Source organism: Panthera pardus, unplaced genomic scaffold (assembly GCF_024362965.1).
Source record: "Panthera pardus isolate Hobbes unplaced genomic scaffold, ASM2436296v1 HiC_scaffold_1, whole genome shotgun sequence".
Classification (NCBI taxonomy): Eukaryota; Metazoa; Chordata; class Mammalia; order Carnivora; family Felidae; genus Panthera; species Panthera pardus.
In genome coordinates this window covers 4,397,487-4,415,394 of record NW_026526654.1, presented here as the reverse complement: position 1 = coordinate 4,415,394, position 17,908 = coordinate 4,397,487, and the positions used below count along the sequence as shown (strand labels likewise).

Sequence of the window (17,908 nt, the reverse complement as noted above, 5' to 3'; positions counted from 1 at the left end):
TAACAAAGGATGTTGTATTTTGTCAAATGCTTTTTCTGCATCCATTGACAGGATCATATGGTTCTTTTCTTTTGTTAATGTGAAATATCACACTGATTGATTTGCAAATACTGAATCAGCCCTGCAGCCCAGGAATGAATCCCACTTGATGATGGTGAATATTTTTTTTATATGCTATTGAATTCGATTTGCTAGTATCTTGTTGAGAATTTTTGCATCCATATTCATCAGGAATACTGGACTATAGTTACCTTTTTTTGCTGGGTCTCTGGTTTGGGAATCAAAGTAATGCTGGCTTCATAGAATGAATCTGGAAGTTTCCCTTCCCTTTCTATTTTTTGGAGTATCCTTAAGAAGGATAGGAATTATCTCTGCCTTAAATGTCTGATAGAATTCTCCAGGGAAGCCATTGTTCCTGGACTTTTATTTGTTGGGAGATTTTTGATAACTGAGTGAATTTCTTCGTTGGTTATGGGTCTGTTCAAGTTTTCTATTTCTTCCTGTTTGGGTTTTGGAAGTGTGTGGGTGCTTGGGAATTTGTCCATTTCTTCCAGATTGTCCAGTTTGTTGGCATATAATTTTTATAGTATTCCCTGATAATTGCTTGTATTTTTGAGGGATTCATTGTAATAAATCCATATTCTTTCCTGTTTATATCTATTTAGGTCCTCTCTCTTTTTTTTTTTTTTTTTGAGAAGCCTTGCCAGAGATTTATGAATTTTGTTTATTTTTTCAAAGAACCAACTCTTGGTTTCATTGATGTGCTCTTTCGTTTTTTTTTGTTTGTTTGTTTGCTTTTGTTTTGTTTTGTTTTTGTTTTCATTTTTGGAGTCTATATTATTTATTTCTGTTCTGATCTTTATTTTTTCTCTTCTGCTTCGTTTGGGGTGTCTTTGCTATGCTGGTTCTATTTCGTCTAGGTGTGCTGTTATATTTTGTTTGGGATTATTCTTGTTTTGAGATAAGCCTCAATTGAAATGTATTTTCCTCTCAGGACTGCCTTCGCTGCATCCCAAAGTGTTTTGATTGCTGTATTTTCATTTTCATATATATATATATATATATATATATATATATATATATATATCTTCTCTAACTGCATATTTGCCTCATTCATTATTTAGCAGGATGTTGTTTAACCTCCATGCATTTTTGGAGGTTTTCCAGACTTTTTCCTGTGGTTGATTTCAAGTTTCATAGCATTGTGATCTGAAAGTGTGCATGGTATGATCTCAATTCTTTTATACTTATTGAGGGCTGTTTTGTGACTCATTATGTGATCTATCTTGAAGAATGTCCCATATGCATTCGAAAAGAAAATATATCCTGCTGTTTTGTAATGCAGAGTTCTAAATATATCTGTCAAGTCCATCTGGTCCAATGTATTCCTCAGAGCCTGTGTTTCTTTACTGATTCTCTGTCTAGGTGATCTATGCATTTCTGTAAGTGGAGTAGTAAAGTCCCCTGCAATTACCACATTCTTATCAATAAGGTTGCTTATGTTTGTGATTATTATATATATATATATATATATATATATATATATATATATATTTGGGTGCTACCAAATTTGGTGCATAGACATTTATAATTATTAACTCTTCCTGATGGATAAACCCTGTAATAATTATATAATGCCCTCTTCATCTATTGTTACAACCTTTAATCTAAAGTCTAGTTTGTCTGATATAAGTATGGCTACTCCTGCTTTCTTTTGACTTCCCAGATGCATGATATATAGTTTTCCATTCCCTCACTTTCAATCTGAAAGTCTAAAATGAGGTCTAATCATTAAGACCTCAATCAGGTCTAAAATGAGTATCTTGTAGACAGTAAATAGATGGGCCTTGTTTTTTGTTTTGTTTTGTTTTTTGTTTTTGTTTTTTACCTATTCTGATATCCTATGCCTTTTGGTTGGAGCATTTAGTCCATTTACATTTAGTGTATTATTGATATATATGGGTTTAGAGTCATTGTGATATCTGTTGGTTTCATGTTTGTAGTGGTGTCTCTGGTACTTTGCGGTCCTTGCAACATTTCACTCACAGAGTCCCTCTTAGGATCTCTTTTAGGGCTGGATTAGCGGTATTGAATTCCTTAAGTTTTTCTTTGTTTGGGAAAACTTTTATCTCTCCTTCTATTCTGAATGACAAGCTTGCTGGGTAAAGGATTCTTGGTTGCATATTTTTTCTGATCATCACATTGAAGATTTCCTGCTACTGCTTTCTAGCATGCCAAGTTTCAGTAGATAGGTCTGCTACTACACTTATGTCTCTACCTTTGTATGTTAAGGCCTGTTTAATCCTAGCTTCTTTCAGAATTCTCTCCTTATTTTTGGATTTTGCCAGTTTCACTATGATATGTCATGCAGGAGACCAATTCAAGTTACATCTGACAGGAGTTCTCTGTGCCTCTTGGATTTCAGTGCTTGTTTACTTCCCCAGATATGGAAAGTTCTCAGTTATGATACGTTCAAGTACACCTTCATCCCCTTTCTCTCTCTTCTTCTGGAATTCCTATGACATGGATATTGCTCAGTTTTATTGCATCACTTAGTTTTATAATTCTCCCCCTTGATCCCCAATTTTTTTATCTCTCTTTTTCCATAATTTTATCGTCTAATTCACTTATTCTCTCCTCTGCCTCTTCAAGGCTTGTAGGCTGCTGTGGCCACCTACATTTTATTTTGCACCTCATTTATAGCATTTTTTAATTCATCATGACAATTTTCTAGTTCCTTGATCTCTTCAGTAATAGATTCTCTGCCGTCTACTATGCCTTTTTCATAATCTTATGAATATTATTCTAAATCCTTGTTCAGTTATATTGCTTAGATCTGTTTTGATTAATTCTTTATCTGTCACTTCTTCCTGGAATTTTTTTTGAGAGGAATTCTTCCATGTTGTCATTTTGGCTAGTTTTCTGTCCTTATGAGTTTTAAAAGCTTGTTATGTGCTCTGCACCAGTGAGCAGTGCTATATTAAATGGAGGTCATACACTGTCAAGGGCCTGGTCCTTCAGGAGGTGTTTGTCAGACAGTGTTACTTGTTCTCTGTTGTTGTGACTTTTGTTACTTTATTTCTCTACTCGTAGTGATGGTTTGGACCCTCTATGAAGTGTGCTTTATTTTTTTCCTAGAAGTAGCCCCGGAAAGGAAAACAAACACACAAACAAACAGGAAACAAAGGCATCAAACACACCGAAAAATAAAACAAATAAACAGATAAACACACACACACACACACACACACACACACACACACAAGAACAAACAAATGAACAAAAATAATCCAAAAGCAAAAGCGAGAAACACACAAGTGAAGAACAGGGTAGAGGCAATGCTGATGGAAGAGCACATACAAAGAGAGAAATGACAGGGGTGGGGACAAAGAGGAAAAAAAAAAGATTGACTGGGCAGAGAGATTAAATGGCTTAAACTGGAGAGAGAGAGAAAGGAAAATAAAGAAGGAGGCAAGAAATAAAAAAAGTTACCCAGACAGAGAAACTATATGGCATGATTATTCCAGAGAGAAAGGAATGTACCAAAGGAGGTCTAGAACATGTATCAAGAGAATGGATTACATATATTTGTTTAAACAAACCAATGACCAGAGTAACCAGCCTAGAGGAGGAAAGAAATAAGAAGGGAGAATATATCTAAATAACAAGAATTGCCCTGGAATTAATCTGGGCTATGCAGCATCACTGGCCTGGATGATGGAGCCGTCTGGTTACACAACATCTATCCGGCTCCAGCAAATATGCAGCTACCCAGCAAGGAGGGGCCTGGTTTGGTGTAGGCTGGACCACCTCCACTCTGGTCCCTGAGGACTGATCCCTGAAGCCCCACCATGGTGGTGGTGGTGGTGGTGGTGGGGAAATGGCGATCCCCCAGTCTCTTCTCCAAGAGCCTGTGGACTCTGTTTGAGTTGTCCTCACTGTGCTGTGGGCACAGATGAGGTGGTCCTACTCACTCCACTGATTCCCCTGACCCGGCACTTTGCTAGGATTCAAAGTTCCGCTCCCTGTGCTCTGGCACTGGGGAAGTGCTTCTCTGTGTGGCTTGATATGTGATACCAGCTGGCTTTGTCTGTGCTGCAGCACTTCAGGGAAGAATACCTTTTCCTACTGCAGACTGTGCTGCTGACGTTGCTGCCTAGTCAGGGGGTTGTGGACACAGGCAGGCCTTACCCTGTCCCACAGCACTCCAGGGAGGACTGCTCTCTCCTACTACAGACTGTGCTCCTGACCTATCACTGAACTGGGGGCTGCTTCCCCTCCTCCCTAGGGGCGCAAATGGGGAAGCTGACCCCATTCAGAAGAAATTTCCACAGAGATGGAATCCCTCTCAGTCCCAGTCCAAGGTTTATCTTTTGTCCAGAAACACTTCTGTGCTTCCCCAGCCACTCTTTCTCTTCCCTTTGTCTCTCTGCAAAAAGGGATCCCTCCCCTGCCATGCCAACGTGGCCTGTTTCATCTCCTCCAGTATGCAATCATCCACCTATAGCCCATCATGGATGTTCCTTGTGTCTCCCTTTTAGACTCATTCTCTTTTCCTCCCAGACTCTTGGGGTTCAAATTCCTTTGGCTTTAGCCCTTCTTTGTTTGAGAGATGTGGGAAGTACAGATCTCCCTACTTCTCCACTATGTTGGATAATCATGAAATTATTTTTGAAGTTTTTCTTTCCTATATTTTTCACATAGCTTGAGAAATACAGGTATTAACTCTTCCTTAAATGTTTGTTAAAATTCACCTATGAATCCATCTGGCCCTGGACTTTTGTTTTCTGGGAGTTTTCTGATTACTGAGTCAATTTCTTTGCTGATTATCTGTCTGTTCAAATTTTCTGTTTCTTCCTGTTTCTGTTTTGGTAGCTCATATGTTTCTAGGAATTTCTCCATTTTTTCAGATTGCAAGATTTGTTGCAATATTTGTTGACATATATTTTTCATAATATTCTCTTATAATTGTTTGTATTTCTGTGGTGTTGGTTGTCAATTCTCCTCTTATTTGTGATTTTATTTATTTGGGTTCTTTGTCTTTTCATTCTGACAAGTTTGTCTGAGGGTTTATCAATTTTACTGATTTCTCAAACCACCAGCTCCTGGTTTAATTACTTTGTTAATTTTTCTTTGTTTCTATATCATTAGTTTCTGCTCTATTCCCTATTATTTCCTTAATTTTGCTGGCTTTGTGCTCTGTTTGCTCTTACTTTGCTAGCTAATTTAGGTAGAAGGTTAGGTTGTTCATTTGATATGTTTCTTGCTTCTTAGGGTGGGCATGTGCTGCTATATGCTTCCCCGTTAGGACTACTTTTGCTGCATACCAAAGATTTTGATCCATTGTGCTTTCATTTTCATTTGTTTCCATGCATATTTTTTTAATTTCTTTTTTTAATTTACTGGATGACCCATTCATTGTTTAATAGGATATTCTTCAACCTGCAGGTATTTTTAGTCTTTCCATTTTTTTTTCTTGTGGTTGACTTTGTGTTTCATAGCATTTTGATCAGAAAGGGTTCATGGTATTATTTCATTCTTTTTATATATGTTGAGACTAGATTTGTGATATTCTAATATGTGATGTGTTCTGGAGAATGTCCAGTGTGCAGTTGAAAAGAATGTTTAATGTGCCCTTTTAGGATGGAGTGTTCTAAATATATCTGTTAAGTCCATTTGGTTCAGTGTGTAATTCAAATACTTTGTTTCCTTGTTGATTTTCTTTTTAGGTGATCTTTTCATTTTTGTAAGTGTGGTATTATTGTTTCATTACCAATTAGTTCATTTATGTTTATTATTAATTGTTTTATTTATTTGGGTGTTATTATGTTGGAGGCATAAATATTTACAATTGTTATGTATTTTTGTTAGAAAGTCCCCTTTATTTTTTTAACTTTTTAATGTTAAATTTAACTGTTTAATGTTTTTAATGTTTAATGTTTTAATGTTTTTAACTTCTTAATGTTTAACTTTTTAATGTTTTTAACTTTTTAATGTTTAATGTCAAATGTATATTTGAGAGAGACAGAGAGACAGAGAGAGAGAATGAGCAGGGAAGGACAAAGAGAGAGGGAGAGAATCCCAAGCAGGGTGCACACTGTCAGCACAAAACCTGATGCAGAACTCAAACACATGAAGCCTGAGATCATGACTTGAGACAAAATCAAGAGTTGGACACTCAACTGACTGAGTCACCCAGGAGTCCTTGGATTCTCCCCTTTATTATCATATATTGCCCTTTTTTCATCTCTTGTTACAGTCTTTCTTTCAAAGTCTAGTTTGTCATATGCAAGCATTGCTACTCCAGCTTTTTTTGACATCCATTTGTGTGATAAATGTTTCTGCATCTCTTCGCTTTCAATATGAAGTGTCTTTAGTATGAAATTTGTCTCTCGTTGGTAGTATATAGATGGGAATTCCATTTCCATCCATTCTGACACCCTATATCTTTTTATGGGAACATTTTTTTTCCATTTACATTCAAAGTAACTATTGATGCCTATGTATTTATTTCCATTTTATTACTTCTCTTGTCATTGTTCTAGAGATTTCCTCTCATCTTTTGTTGTCTTTTTCACTTTTGGTCTTTCCTTTCAACTCAAAGAGTTCCTTGTAGTATTTCTTGCAGGGCTGGTTTAGTGCTCATGAGCTCCATTGTTTTTTGTTTGCTGTGTAACTATCTTTCCTTCTTTCTGAGTGATGGCCTTGCTGGACAGATTATTTTTGGCTGCAGGTGTTTTTCATTCAGCACTTTTGAATATATCATACCACTCCCTCTAGCCTGCAGTGTACTATTGAAAAAAATTCTTGCAACACTTAGGGTTTTTCATTGTAAGTTAAGGACTTCTTTTGTCTTTCTGTTCTTTAAAAACTTGTTTAATGTTGATTTTTGTGTGTGAGAGAGAAAGAGACAGAGTTTGAGTGGGGAAGGGGCAGAGGGAGAGACAGAGACACATAATCTGAAACAGGCTGCAGGAGCTGAGCTGTCAGCACAGAGACTGATGTGGGGCTCAAACATATAAGCCATGAGATCATGACTTGAGCTAAAGTCGGATGCTCAACTGACTGAGCCACCCAGGGACCCCTGTCTTGCTGCTTTTAAGATGTTTTCTTTATCACTATATTTTGTACATTTGATTTTAATATTTCTTGGAATTGACAGCTTTTGTTAATTTTGATGTGAGTTCTCTGTACCTCCTGGATCTGGATTTCTCCTTACTTAGATTGGGAAAGTTTTCAGTTGCTATTTCCTCAAATATATTTTCTTCCCTTTCATTTATTTCATCTTAATCTGGGACTCTTACAATAAGAATGTTTTTATGTTGATGGAATCATTGTGTTCTCTAAGTCTATTCTCTTGCTCATATTTCTTTTTTTTCTCATTTATTCAACTTCATTTCTTTCCACCATGCTGTCTTCTAGGTCACTAATTCATTCCTCTGATACTTATTGCCTGGCCTGCATTTCATGAAGCCTATTTCCAATTTAATTTATTTTATTCTTCATTTCATGTAGTGTCTAGGTACTGGAAGTTCATGGAGTTTCTCTGGTGTGTGCTGCATACACTCTGTTGTTGTGTTTTGGCTACTCTATCCTTCAGGCCAGTCCTCTACAGAGACTCTCCTTGTCTGCTGTGGGCAGGTTTTGTTCTTTATCCAGAATGTTGAAAGTTTTAACTAGTTGTTCTCTGGTCTGCTTGTGAAATGAGAGCTGATACTACTCCACTGGAACTGAAGTCTTGCATAACTCTCTATTTGGGAGATTTGGTATTTTGTTTTGTGCTGGCCTTCTGGGGGAGAATCCTATCCCACTGGGACTGAAGCAATCTAAAGGAAGAAGGGAAGTCCCTCCAGAGGACAGGGAGTAGGGCTTTGTGTAAACAAGTTAGACAGCCAGTGAGTTGCTTCCCTCAGGTGGCTCTGTGTTTATGCTAAGAGGCAGAGATGGTGGAAGTGGCACCATCCAACTCTTTGTATCTGTGAATGCTTCCTCTCAGGAAATAACTCTGAGAAGAACAAAGATTCTCCCATTTTGTGGACCAGAGATTTTCAGATTGCTGTTTCCAACCTGTCTTCCTCTGATTGTTTTTTCAACTTCTCTCCTGGAGTAGAGTAGTTCCTCCAGAGCTCTAGCCAAGAAAACCCTGCTGACCCTTAAAACTGTAGTCTTGAAGACCTGCTTGTTGCAAGAACTGAAATAAATCAGCCCATCTAGTTTTCCAAGTCAATATCCTTGGGAAAGTGTTCTTCTTTTGTGTTTGCCTATGTGCTCCACACTTTCTCTCTTGCTTTTATCACCAACCAGTCTCATTTCCCTCTGTAGCACCTATAATCTGTACTCTCCTAAACCATAACACAGCATGTCCTAGATTCTTAGATGTGTCCTTTTATCTCCTTTAAGTTGCTTAGTTTGTTTTGTTAGTCTTCAGCTTGACTTCTGGTGTATTTAAGTTGATATCATAAGTATCTACTTGTGCTTTTGGGACAAAATCAGAGTAAGGTCCTGCTATTCTGCTGTCATCATCCCAACATCTAAAAAAACCACAAATCTTTGGAAATATTCACCTGCACTGAATAAAGTATTTTTTAAACATTATTTTTAGGTTAATACCACATTATTACCATCTATAACTATAATGCATCATTTCAACATACTGGGTAAAGTATCTGGATATTTAGTAGATATAAACAAAACATTTTAAGTATTCTTATTCTCTATTTTTTTAATGTTTATTTTATTTTTGACAGAGAGAGAGAGAGAAAGAGAGAGAGAGAGAGAGAGAGTGGGGGACGGGCAGAGAGAGAGGGAGACACAGAATCTGAAGCAGGCTTCAGGCTCTGAACTGTCAGCACAGACAGAGCACGATGCGGGGCTCAAACTCTACAGACCATGAGATCATGACCTGAGCCGAAGTCGGACGCTTAACTGACTGAGCCACCCAGGCACCCCATTTTTTAAATATTCTTATTCTCTTATTGAATTTTCTCACACCATGTGATGTAAGCAGAGCATGAGCGGGGGAGGGGCAGAGAGAGAGAGACACAAATTGGAAGCAGGCTCCAGGCTCTGAGCTGTCAGGACAGAGCCCGACTTGGGGCTCGAACTCACAGACTGTGAGATCATGACCTGAGCCGAAGTCGGATGCTCAACCAACTGAGCCACCCAGGCACTCCAAATTCTTTATTTTTTTTAATATTTATTTATATATCCTATTTTTATATTTTTTTAATTTTTTTTAACGTTTATTTATTTTTGAGACAGAGAGAGACAGAGCATGAACGGGGGAGGGTCAGAGAGAGAGAGACACAGAATCTGAAACAGGCTCCAGGCTCTGAGCTGTCAGCACAGAGCCCGACGCGGGGCTCGAACTCACGGACCTCGAGATCATGACCTGAGCCGAAGTCAGACGCTTAACCGACCGAGCCACCCAGGCGCCCCTATATATCCTATTTTTAAATATTTATTTATTTATTTGCTTATTTATTTATTGAGAGAGAGCAAGCAGGGGAGGGGCAAAGAGAGAGGGAGACAAGGAATCTGAAGTAGACTCCAGGCTTTGAACTGTCAGCACAGATCCTGTCATGGGGCTGGAACTCACAAACTGTGAGATCATGACCTGAGCTGAAGACAGAAGCTTAATCAACTAAGCCACACAGGTACCCCTCATTTGATAAATTTAGGTCTACTGGATTCACTGTTTTCTCCAATATTCTTTAGGTAATACAAAGTTTTCTGGTGGGTTATCTTCTGTGCTGAACACTACCAGTAATGAAATAGTTTCCATATTACATGTTTTTACTTTTACCGCTATAGAGATTTCCAGAGTGAAAACCACACTATCACTGGATTCATTCTTCTGGGTCTGCTGAAATACACCCCAATTCACTTCTGTCTTTTTGACCTTATAACAATAATGTTTCTTTTCACACTAACTGGAAACAATCTCTCAAAATCTCCTGATCCTGGTAGACCCCTATCTTCATATTCCTATGTATTTTTTTCCTTTGGCAGCTCTCTCTCATTGTCATCCTCTTCACAGTTGCCTTTGTCCTCAAGATGATGAATGACTACCTTCTGCATAAGACAGTCAAGTCTGTTAGTCACTATGGCACCCTGATCTTCCTGGGGTTGTCTCTGGGTGGGAGTGAGTGTATCCCCTTGGAACTCATGTCCTATGACTGACATGTTTCCATCTGCAATCATTTACACTATCTACTCCTCATGAACTAGTGTCGTGGATTTTTAGATTGCAGAGCAGTCAGACATTTAAGAAATATATATATATATATATATATATATATAGCCATGCCTCTAACTCTGTGACCTTTATATGAGGTTTTTAAATTCATGACACAAATCCTATACCATAGCAGGACAAATAGGGACTTGGACTGTGACATCAATATTCTTATGTCTCTACATTCACTGATTATCACCTCTTCTAGAGGTTCTAATAAAATATGCAGAATATGAAATAGTAAGCCCAAAGAACAACAGGTTAATTTTGCAAAACCTTCTAAACTGACCATAATAGTATAAATTAGCAAATATTGGTAATCAAAAAAACATATCTATGATCTCTCTAGTTTACCTTAGTGACAAAGAGTACCAGAGATCAATTCATGATTCAAAAAAAAAAAAAAAAAGTGTTTATTGTTATTGTTTTTTTTGTTTTGTTTTGTTTTTTTTTTTGTGAGAGAGAGAGAGAGAGTGAGAGAGAGAGAATGAGTTGGAGAGGGGCAGAGGGAGAGGGAGTCACAGAATCTGAAGTAAGCTCCAGGCTCTGAGCTGTCAGTGCAGAGCCCATTGTAGGAATAAATACCATTTAGCTTTTCCCCCAGGAACTGGAAGTGACAAAATTCCACGAAAAGATCTGGGAAGTTTTCATAACCATTCCCCCTGCATTATTTGTGACTCTGTCTCTGCATTATTTGTGACTAGTCTCAGGAGCATTGCCAAATGAACACAACCAAAACAAGACATATTAAGACTCACCTCCAAGTATAGAAGCCTAGAGACATCATTGCAGATGTGTTTCCATGGGTGTACCTGACATGTCAAGTACTGAATTGAGAGGTGAGTTCGTACATTTTTACAGAAATTGTACTTATGGAAATTTACTCAGCAAATGCATGTGGCCCTGCCCAGAAGTTGAAAGACAGTGACATACGGGTTCTAATTTGTGTTTTTATTGAGAAACATGAAAATTCTGTAGGAAGATTTTGAATACACCTAATAAAGAATTTCTCTGTGTTAAGCACTGCGATAAGTCACTCATAAATTCACATCTTATTAATTAACAAACTTCAAAAAGATAATTATATTTGTACTCTAATGTATATACAATTGCTGTATACATAATTTAGAATATAAAATTAAAAGAACCAGATGGGTACTTGTGAATTTTTTGCAATTTTTTAAATGCTCATTTATTTTTGAGAGAGAGGGAAAGTGAGAGGGACAGAGTGTGAGCAGGTGAGGGGCAGAGAGAGAGAGAGACAGAATCTGGAGCAGGTTCAGAGTCTGACTTGGAGCTCGAACTCAGGAACCCTAATATCATGACCTGAGCTGAAGTCAGATGCTTTATTGGCTGAGCTACCCAGTCACCCTGATAATTGTGAATTTCATAAAAACAAAGTTCTGGGGCTCCTTGGTGACTCAGGGGTTTAAGCATCACACTCTTGATTTCAGCTCAGGTCATAATCACACAGTCCAATGAGATAGAGCCCTTCTTTAGACTTTGCACTAACAGTGTGGAGCCTGCTTGGGATTCTTTTTCTGCTCCCCTGTCCCCTCATGCTCTCATTCTCTCTCTCTCTCAAAATAAATAAACATGAAAAATACTAAATAAAATTTAGAGACAATGATGTTTATACATAAAATATGCATTATCTTCAATTCTGGGGAGAACTTTTGTGATCATAATCTATCCTAGTGAAAAATGGTGGAATAGTTGATATTATATATAAATTTCTTACCTAAATTATGGGGGATAAGACACAGCCCTACGCTCAAGGCTGCACATTCATGAAATATAGATACTTGCTATATAGCATCCATATAGGTGATGGATGCTAAAGTAAATTATAAGTGAACTAGAAGAGAATGGCAAATGACAGAAAATGTCTCTATCCTGAGTTGACCAAATAAATTTATATAACAGGATATATTTAAGAGATAATGAAAATAGGGGACACCTGGGGGACTCAGTCAGTTAAACTTCTGACTCCAGCTCAGATCATGATCTCATGGTTCCTGAGTTTGAGCCCCACATTGGGCTCTGAGCCTGGAGCCTGCTTCATACTCTGCCTCAATTTCTCTCTGTCCCTCCCTGACTCGCACACTATCTCCCTGTCTCAAAAATAAATAAACATTAAAAATTTTCAAAAAAAAAGACAATTAAAATATAAGTAAGATTTAACGCATCAGAAAACTCAGGGAAGGGAACTCCAGGACTGTGGGAAAGGTATTTTTGAATGGTATAATATGGCTAGAGCCTGATGCAGAATCTCTAACATGGAGCAGATGAAGGTGACAGCAAATGTGAGCATGTTTGTAATGTGACAGTTTCATATGGATATTCTACTCTAGGCAGTGAAGATGTTCACATGTAGGCACCTGATATGATTATAAACATTTTAGTTCCATTTTTAATTACCCTTTTCTCATCGTGGTTGAGTATCTCTAAGGAGGTGATGCTGCCATTTGGACAGTCAGTTAAGACACCGAGTTCAGAGTGAGACCACAGGTGGTGCCACAGATGATTACATTTTACACAACAATGTTAGGCAGAGTGCCTGTGGAACAAGCGCAGGGAACAGTGTTGTGTTGGATTTGTTTGTTTTCAGAGCATATTTACAGACATGATAGCTAACTTGGAAGAGAGATAAGGGTCAGACTGAGACTTGCTGAAATAGGCTTGTTCAGTGTCCACTCTTGTGAGAACTGAATTCAACTGGGATGCACAGATGATCTGCTGTCAAGTCCTCAATAAATAAACTAGGGTGTGTTGTTTCTTCCATGTGATTTTGCCAGCGGGATGGTGGGGGGGGGTAGTATTTACAAGGTTTTACCAAGTATGGTAAATACCAAGTATTTACAAGGCTTTACCTAGTGCTGACTGTTGTTCTTTTGCCTTGTGCATCACGAAAGCTGTAGTGCAATTGGCATAATGGTCGTTGCATGGACAAGCTGGCAGTGCATTTTGAGAATCAAATGGGAATATAAAGAAACAAAAATGAAAAAAAAAAAAGAATTAAAAACATGGGGACCCTGGGTGGGTCAGCTGGTTAAGCATCCGAATTCTTAGACTTCACCTCAGGGCATGATCATGTGGTTTGTGAGTTCGAGCCTGGCACCAGGCTCTGGGCTGACAGCTCTAAGCCTGGAGCCTGCATGGGATTCTGTGTCTCCCTCTCTCTCTCTGTCCTTCCCCAGCTCTCTATCTCTCTCTTTCTCTCTCTCTGTTAAAAATATACTTAAAAAAAAGAAATCATTGTATAATCTTAGTAGATGATGAGTGTCAAATGAAGAAAATAAAGATGGAAAAGATGATCAAATCTACCATTAATTTAGAGTTTTTCAGCTTCAGCAAAACTAATATTCTGGGGGAAATTTTGTGATCTGTGAGTAACCTGTACATTGTAGAATATTTAGCAGCATCTACTAGATGCCAGTATAACTCCCCGGTAGTGATAACCAAAACCATCTCTAGACATTGCATGATATCCCTTGGTAAGAGGAGAAGGTAGATTCACACCACCGACTGTTAGTATCACTGCATTAATGATAAATTATAAGTCAAATGTACTGATAGCAGTAACTATTATAAGCAAGTAAATTATAAGCAAATGAACTGATAGAAGTAACTATCACTTCATTTAATTTTTACGCTTGCTTGATTTTTAAGTTGCAAGCTCACAGAGTTGAATTTACCTGTTAAGTGTCAAATTATTTACAAGTGGCAGTAATAGAAATAATGGAAAGGTTAGACATCAAATTCTATACAATTTACTTGTGAAATGTAACACCATCAACTCAACCTGAAAAAACAATACAAAGAATGTGTACATTTTCATGATCTGTGTGTGTGCACACTTGTGTATAATTCTTTGATTCAAATTAATTTCAATTTATGCAGTTTTATGGAAACACACAAATATACATTCCCAATTTCTTTTGTAGCTATTGAAAATGTAATTTGTTTAAATATTAAATGAGATACTTAAATGTTGAAATCATTCAAAGGATATAAAGTATTAAAATATTAAGTTTCCTTTGCTTCTGCTAGCCTTGTGTTTGACTGAATTAACCTTTGGCAGAACCAGGGAGCTCACAGAGTATTACATACATGGGTGTGTGCTTAGACACTGTAAGGGAGGCAACATGTCTGTTACCTGTACAGGATATTTGGCTGGTTAGATTCCTTAAAAGATTTCCTAAAGCACAAAGGATTTCTATAATTTATCCTTCTGTAGCAGGCTAACTTTTGGTAAGGATATTGCTGGACTGAAAATTCATTGCAGAAAAGAAGGGAAGCACAATTTTGAAATACTATTGACTTTGAGATAGACCTCTGCATACTGAATAGGGGACACAAATTCTAGACACAGCTATACATTGGTTGCTATGTTCTTAAAGAAATGACTGTAAGTATTTGGATCTTAGTTTATTTTTTTTTTTTTTGTTTTTTTTTTGTTTGTTTTTTTATCTGTGTGACAATAGGAGCACATTTTAAAATTCTGTACCAACAATAAATACACGAACTCTAAAATTGAGTCCCATTTTCTCAGTATTTTAATTTCAAACTTCTGAAGAAAAGGAAAGGAAAAGAAACTAATGCAAGGAGAGTAACAGAAATGCAATATATCAGCCACTTTCAAATTTGCAAAGCAACTGAAAGAATATGTGTATCTGCAACCTGACTTACAGACAAGATGAGTGTTCTTTTGTGAACATGTTTTTAGACTGTGACACTTTTTGATTGAAAGAAACTATGGCTTACACTTCATTTAAAAGTCCTGTGATATTATTTATTGCTAAATCATATTGTGAGGCCTCTCTTCTTCCATTTAGTAGAGACCAAGTGTGAGCTGTTGTGTTGTTGCTGGGAGCCAGTGAGAATACAGGAAGAGCAGGAGGACAGAGGAAACATGTTTCTAAGGAGAAAATGTAAAATGTGTGACTTTAATCTCAAAACCAATTTTATTTGAGCACAAAATAATTTATTAGAGACATTTGCCATCATACACTGCCTAGTAGGCATAGACAATTCTTGTTTAAATAGCTACTTTACTGGAAGTTTGGGGTGGCTAACGTGAGCAATTCTTTCTGATTCCTTGCTTTTCATAAGGTACAGGATAAACTATATCTTTTTAGCTCATGATAAGTTACTCAAGTTCTGTGAATGTCGTTTATTTTAAAAATTTTAATGTTTTTATTTATTTATTTTTGACAGAGAGACAGAGAGCAAGTAGGGGAGGATCAGAGAGAGAGGGAGACACAGAATCTGAAGCAGGCTCCAGACTCTGAGCTGTCAGCATAGAGCCTGACACAGGGCTCAAACTCACAGACCTTTAGATCATGACCTGAGTTGAAGTTGGACTCTTACCTGACTGAGACGCCCAGGCACCCCATGATGCTTATTTTACAATTGTGGGTGATGATACCAGACTCAGAATTTTGTTTCGACTTAGCATGATTTCTTATACCTGTCCAGGATGTTAGTGAAATGGAAAATAAAGGTTACATCTGAGTCTTCCCTTCCACTTATAGAAATGGCCCAGGAGCAAAATATTATCTTTCTCTCATCCAGTATGTCACTTCAGACAAATATTGTCATTGTTGTCAGTAGAAGACAGCCAACATTTTCAATGTTGTGCAGTAAGATTAATCCAATGCTTACATGTCAAATTTGCAAGGGGATTGGAAGTAATCAATATAGGTCAGAGTTTTGTAAATTGACTATGCATAATGACTATGCATTAGTGACTAGAAGCAGAATAAATGGGTAAAAAGTAATCTAATTGAGGATTCTTTATGCATTCAAAAACTGTCTACTTTGTCAAAATTAAAATAAACATCTAGTGGTTATGAACGAATTCCTGCTGGGGAGATCTTTAATTTTAATAAAGTCCTAGTCTAAATAGTATAAAATAAATACACATGAGCCAAACCCATATTAACTAAATTATTAGTCAACTTGTGGTCAGTCTTGGCAATAAGATTTATGCTTAACTCAAATTAAGCTTTAATATTTTAGATATGTGAATTTATGAAGAGCATAAATTACTCATATCACGTTTATATGTATATGATATATGATCATATCGCGTATATGATATGTATAAACACACGGTGGGTATTTATATTTGCCTTTTATTATTTCATAGATTCTTTTCAGAAGAATTTGAATGCATATGCTTATCACCTTGCCTTGTGACTTTGTGAAACAACATAGAACTTCTTTCTCAAAGTAAGAAATGTTGATTATTTATTTAAGGAACTAGATATTTCATAAAAACTTCAGAATTAGACTAAACTAGTTTGGATAAAATGTAAAAACTCACATTTCTTTATTTTTCACACCATGAGTTTTTCTTTTTCTTCAGGAAAACCAATGAATAGAAAATGGAAAATAACAACCAAACATTAACAGGCTTCCTTTTATTCGGGTTGTTTCCACCATCAAGAATTGGGTTGTTTATTTTCATTCTCATTGTTATCATTTTCCTAATGGCTCTTTTTGGAAACCTGTCCATGTTTCTCCTCATCCTCCTGGACGTCCATCTCCACACACCCATGTATTTTCTACTTAGTCAGCTCTCCCTCATGGACCTGAACTACATCTCCACCATCGTCCCCAAGATGGCATCCAATTATCTCTTTGGAAACAAGTCTATCTCCTTTATTGAGTGTGGGGTACAGAGCTTCTTCTTCTTGACTTTAGCAGGTGCAGAAGGGTTACTATTGGCCTCTATGGCCTATGATCGCTATTTGGCTATTTGCTTTCCTCTTCATTATCCCATTCGTATGAGCAAAAAAGTGTGTGTGTTGATGATAACAGGATCTTGGATAATGGGCTCAATCAACTCCTGTGCCCACACTGTATATGCCCTCCATATCCCTTATTGTCGATCCAGGTCCATCAACCATTTCTTCTGTGATGTCCCAGCCATGTTGACTCTGGCTTGCATGGACACCTGGGTCTATGAGTACACAGTGTTTGTGAGCACCACACTTTTGATTGCATTTCCTTTCATCGGCATTGCATGTTCTTATGGCCGAGTTCTCCATGCCATCTGTCACATGCACTCAACAGAAGGGAGGAAGAAGGCCTATTCCACCTGTAGCACACACCTCACTGTGGTGACTTTCTACTATGCACCCTTTGCTTACACTTATCTACGCCCAAAATCGCTGAGATCTCCAACAGAGGACAAGATTCTCGCTGTCTTCTACACCATCCTGACCCCAATGCTCAACCCTATCATTTATAGCCTGAGAAACAAGGAGGTGATGGAAGCCCTAAGAAGAGTGATTCAGAGGATCTGCTCTGTATAAGTTTAGAAAAAGTTCTCTTTAATCCGGCTGTCTTAAAATTCCATCATTTTCATCTTTTACAACTCATTAAAACAATACCATTCCAAGATTGAAGACAAAGGTTATATTAATCTAGAAAATTAAGATAATTGAGATTTGACAAAATAATTTTATATTCTCACTGCTTTTTTTGTTTGTTTTCTTTGTGGTAATTTTTCAATAAATAGAAAGAACATACATTTTCTTTTAATCTGTGGGTAATAAGAATTTATTAATACATTGAAAGAATTTATTAATACATTGAAACAGTCCAAAATGATAGTATTAGTCATTATACTAATTCTTATATACTTATATCTTCCTAAAT

General features: G+C 37.2%; 1 protein-coding gene across 1 annotated transcript; it reads left to right on the top strand.

The window, feature by feature from the left end:
- The first annotated feature begins 16,629 nt into the window (after positions 1-16,629).
- Positions 16,630-17,562, top strand: LOC109259547 (olfactory receptor 2L8-like). Its single transcript, XM_019437146.2, has one exon. It carries the CDS (start codon positions 16,630-16,632, stop codon positions 17,560-17,562), a length of 933 nt encoding a protein of 310 aa, XP_019292691.2.
- Positions 17,563-17,908: the final 346 nt, after the last annotated feature.

Coding starts and splice junctions, on each gene's coding strand:
- LOC109259547 (XM_019437146.2), top strand. CDS start 16,630: ATGGAAAATAACAACCAAACATTAACAGGCTTCCTTTTATTCGGGTTG.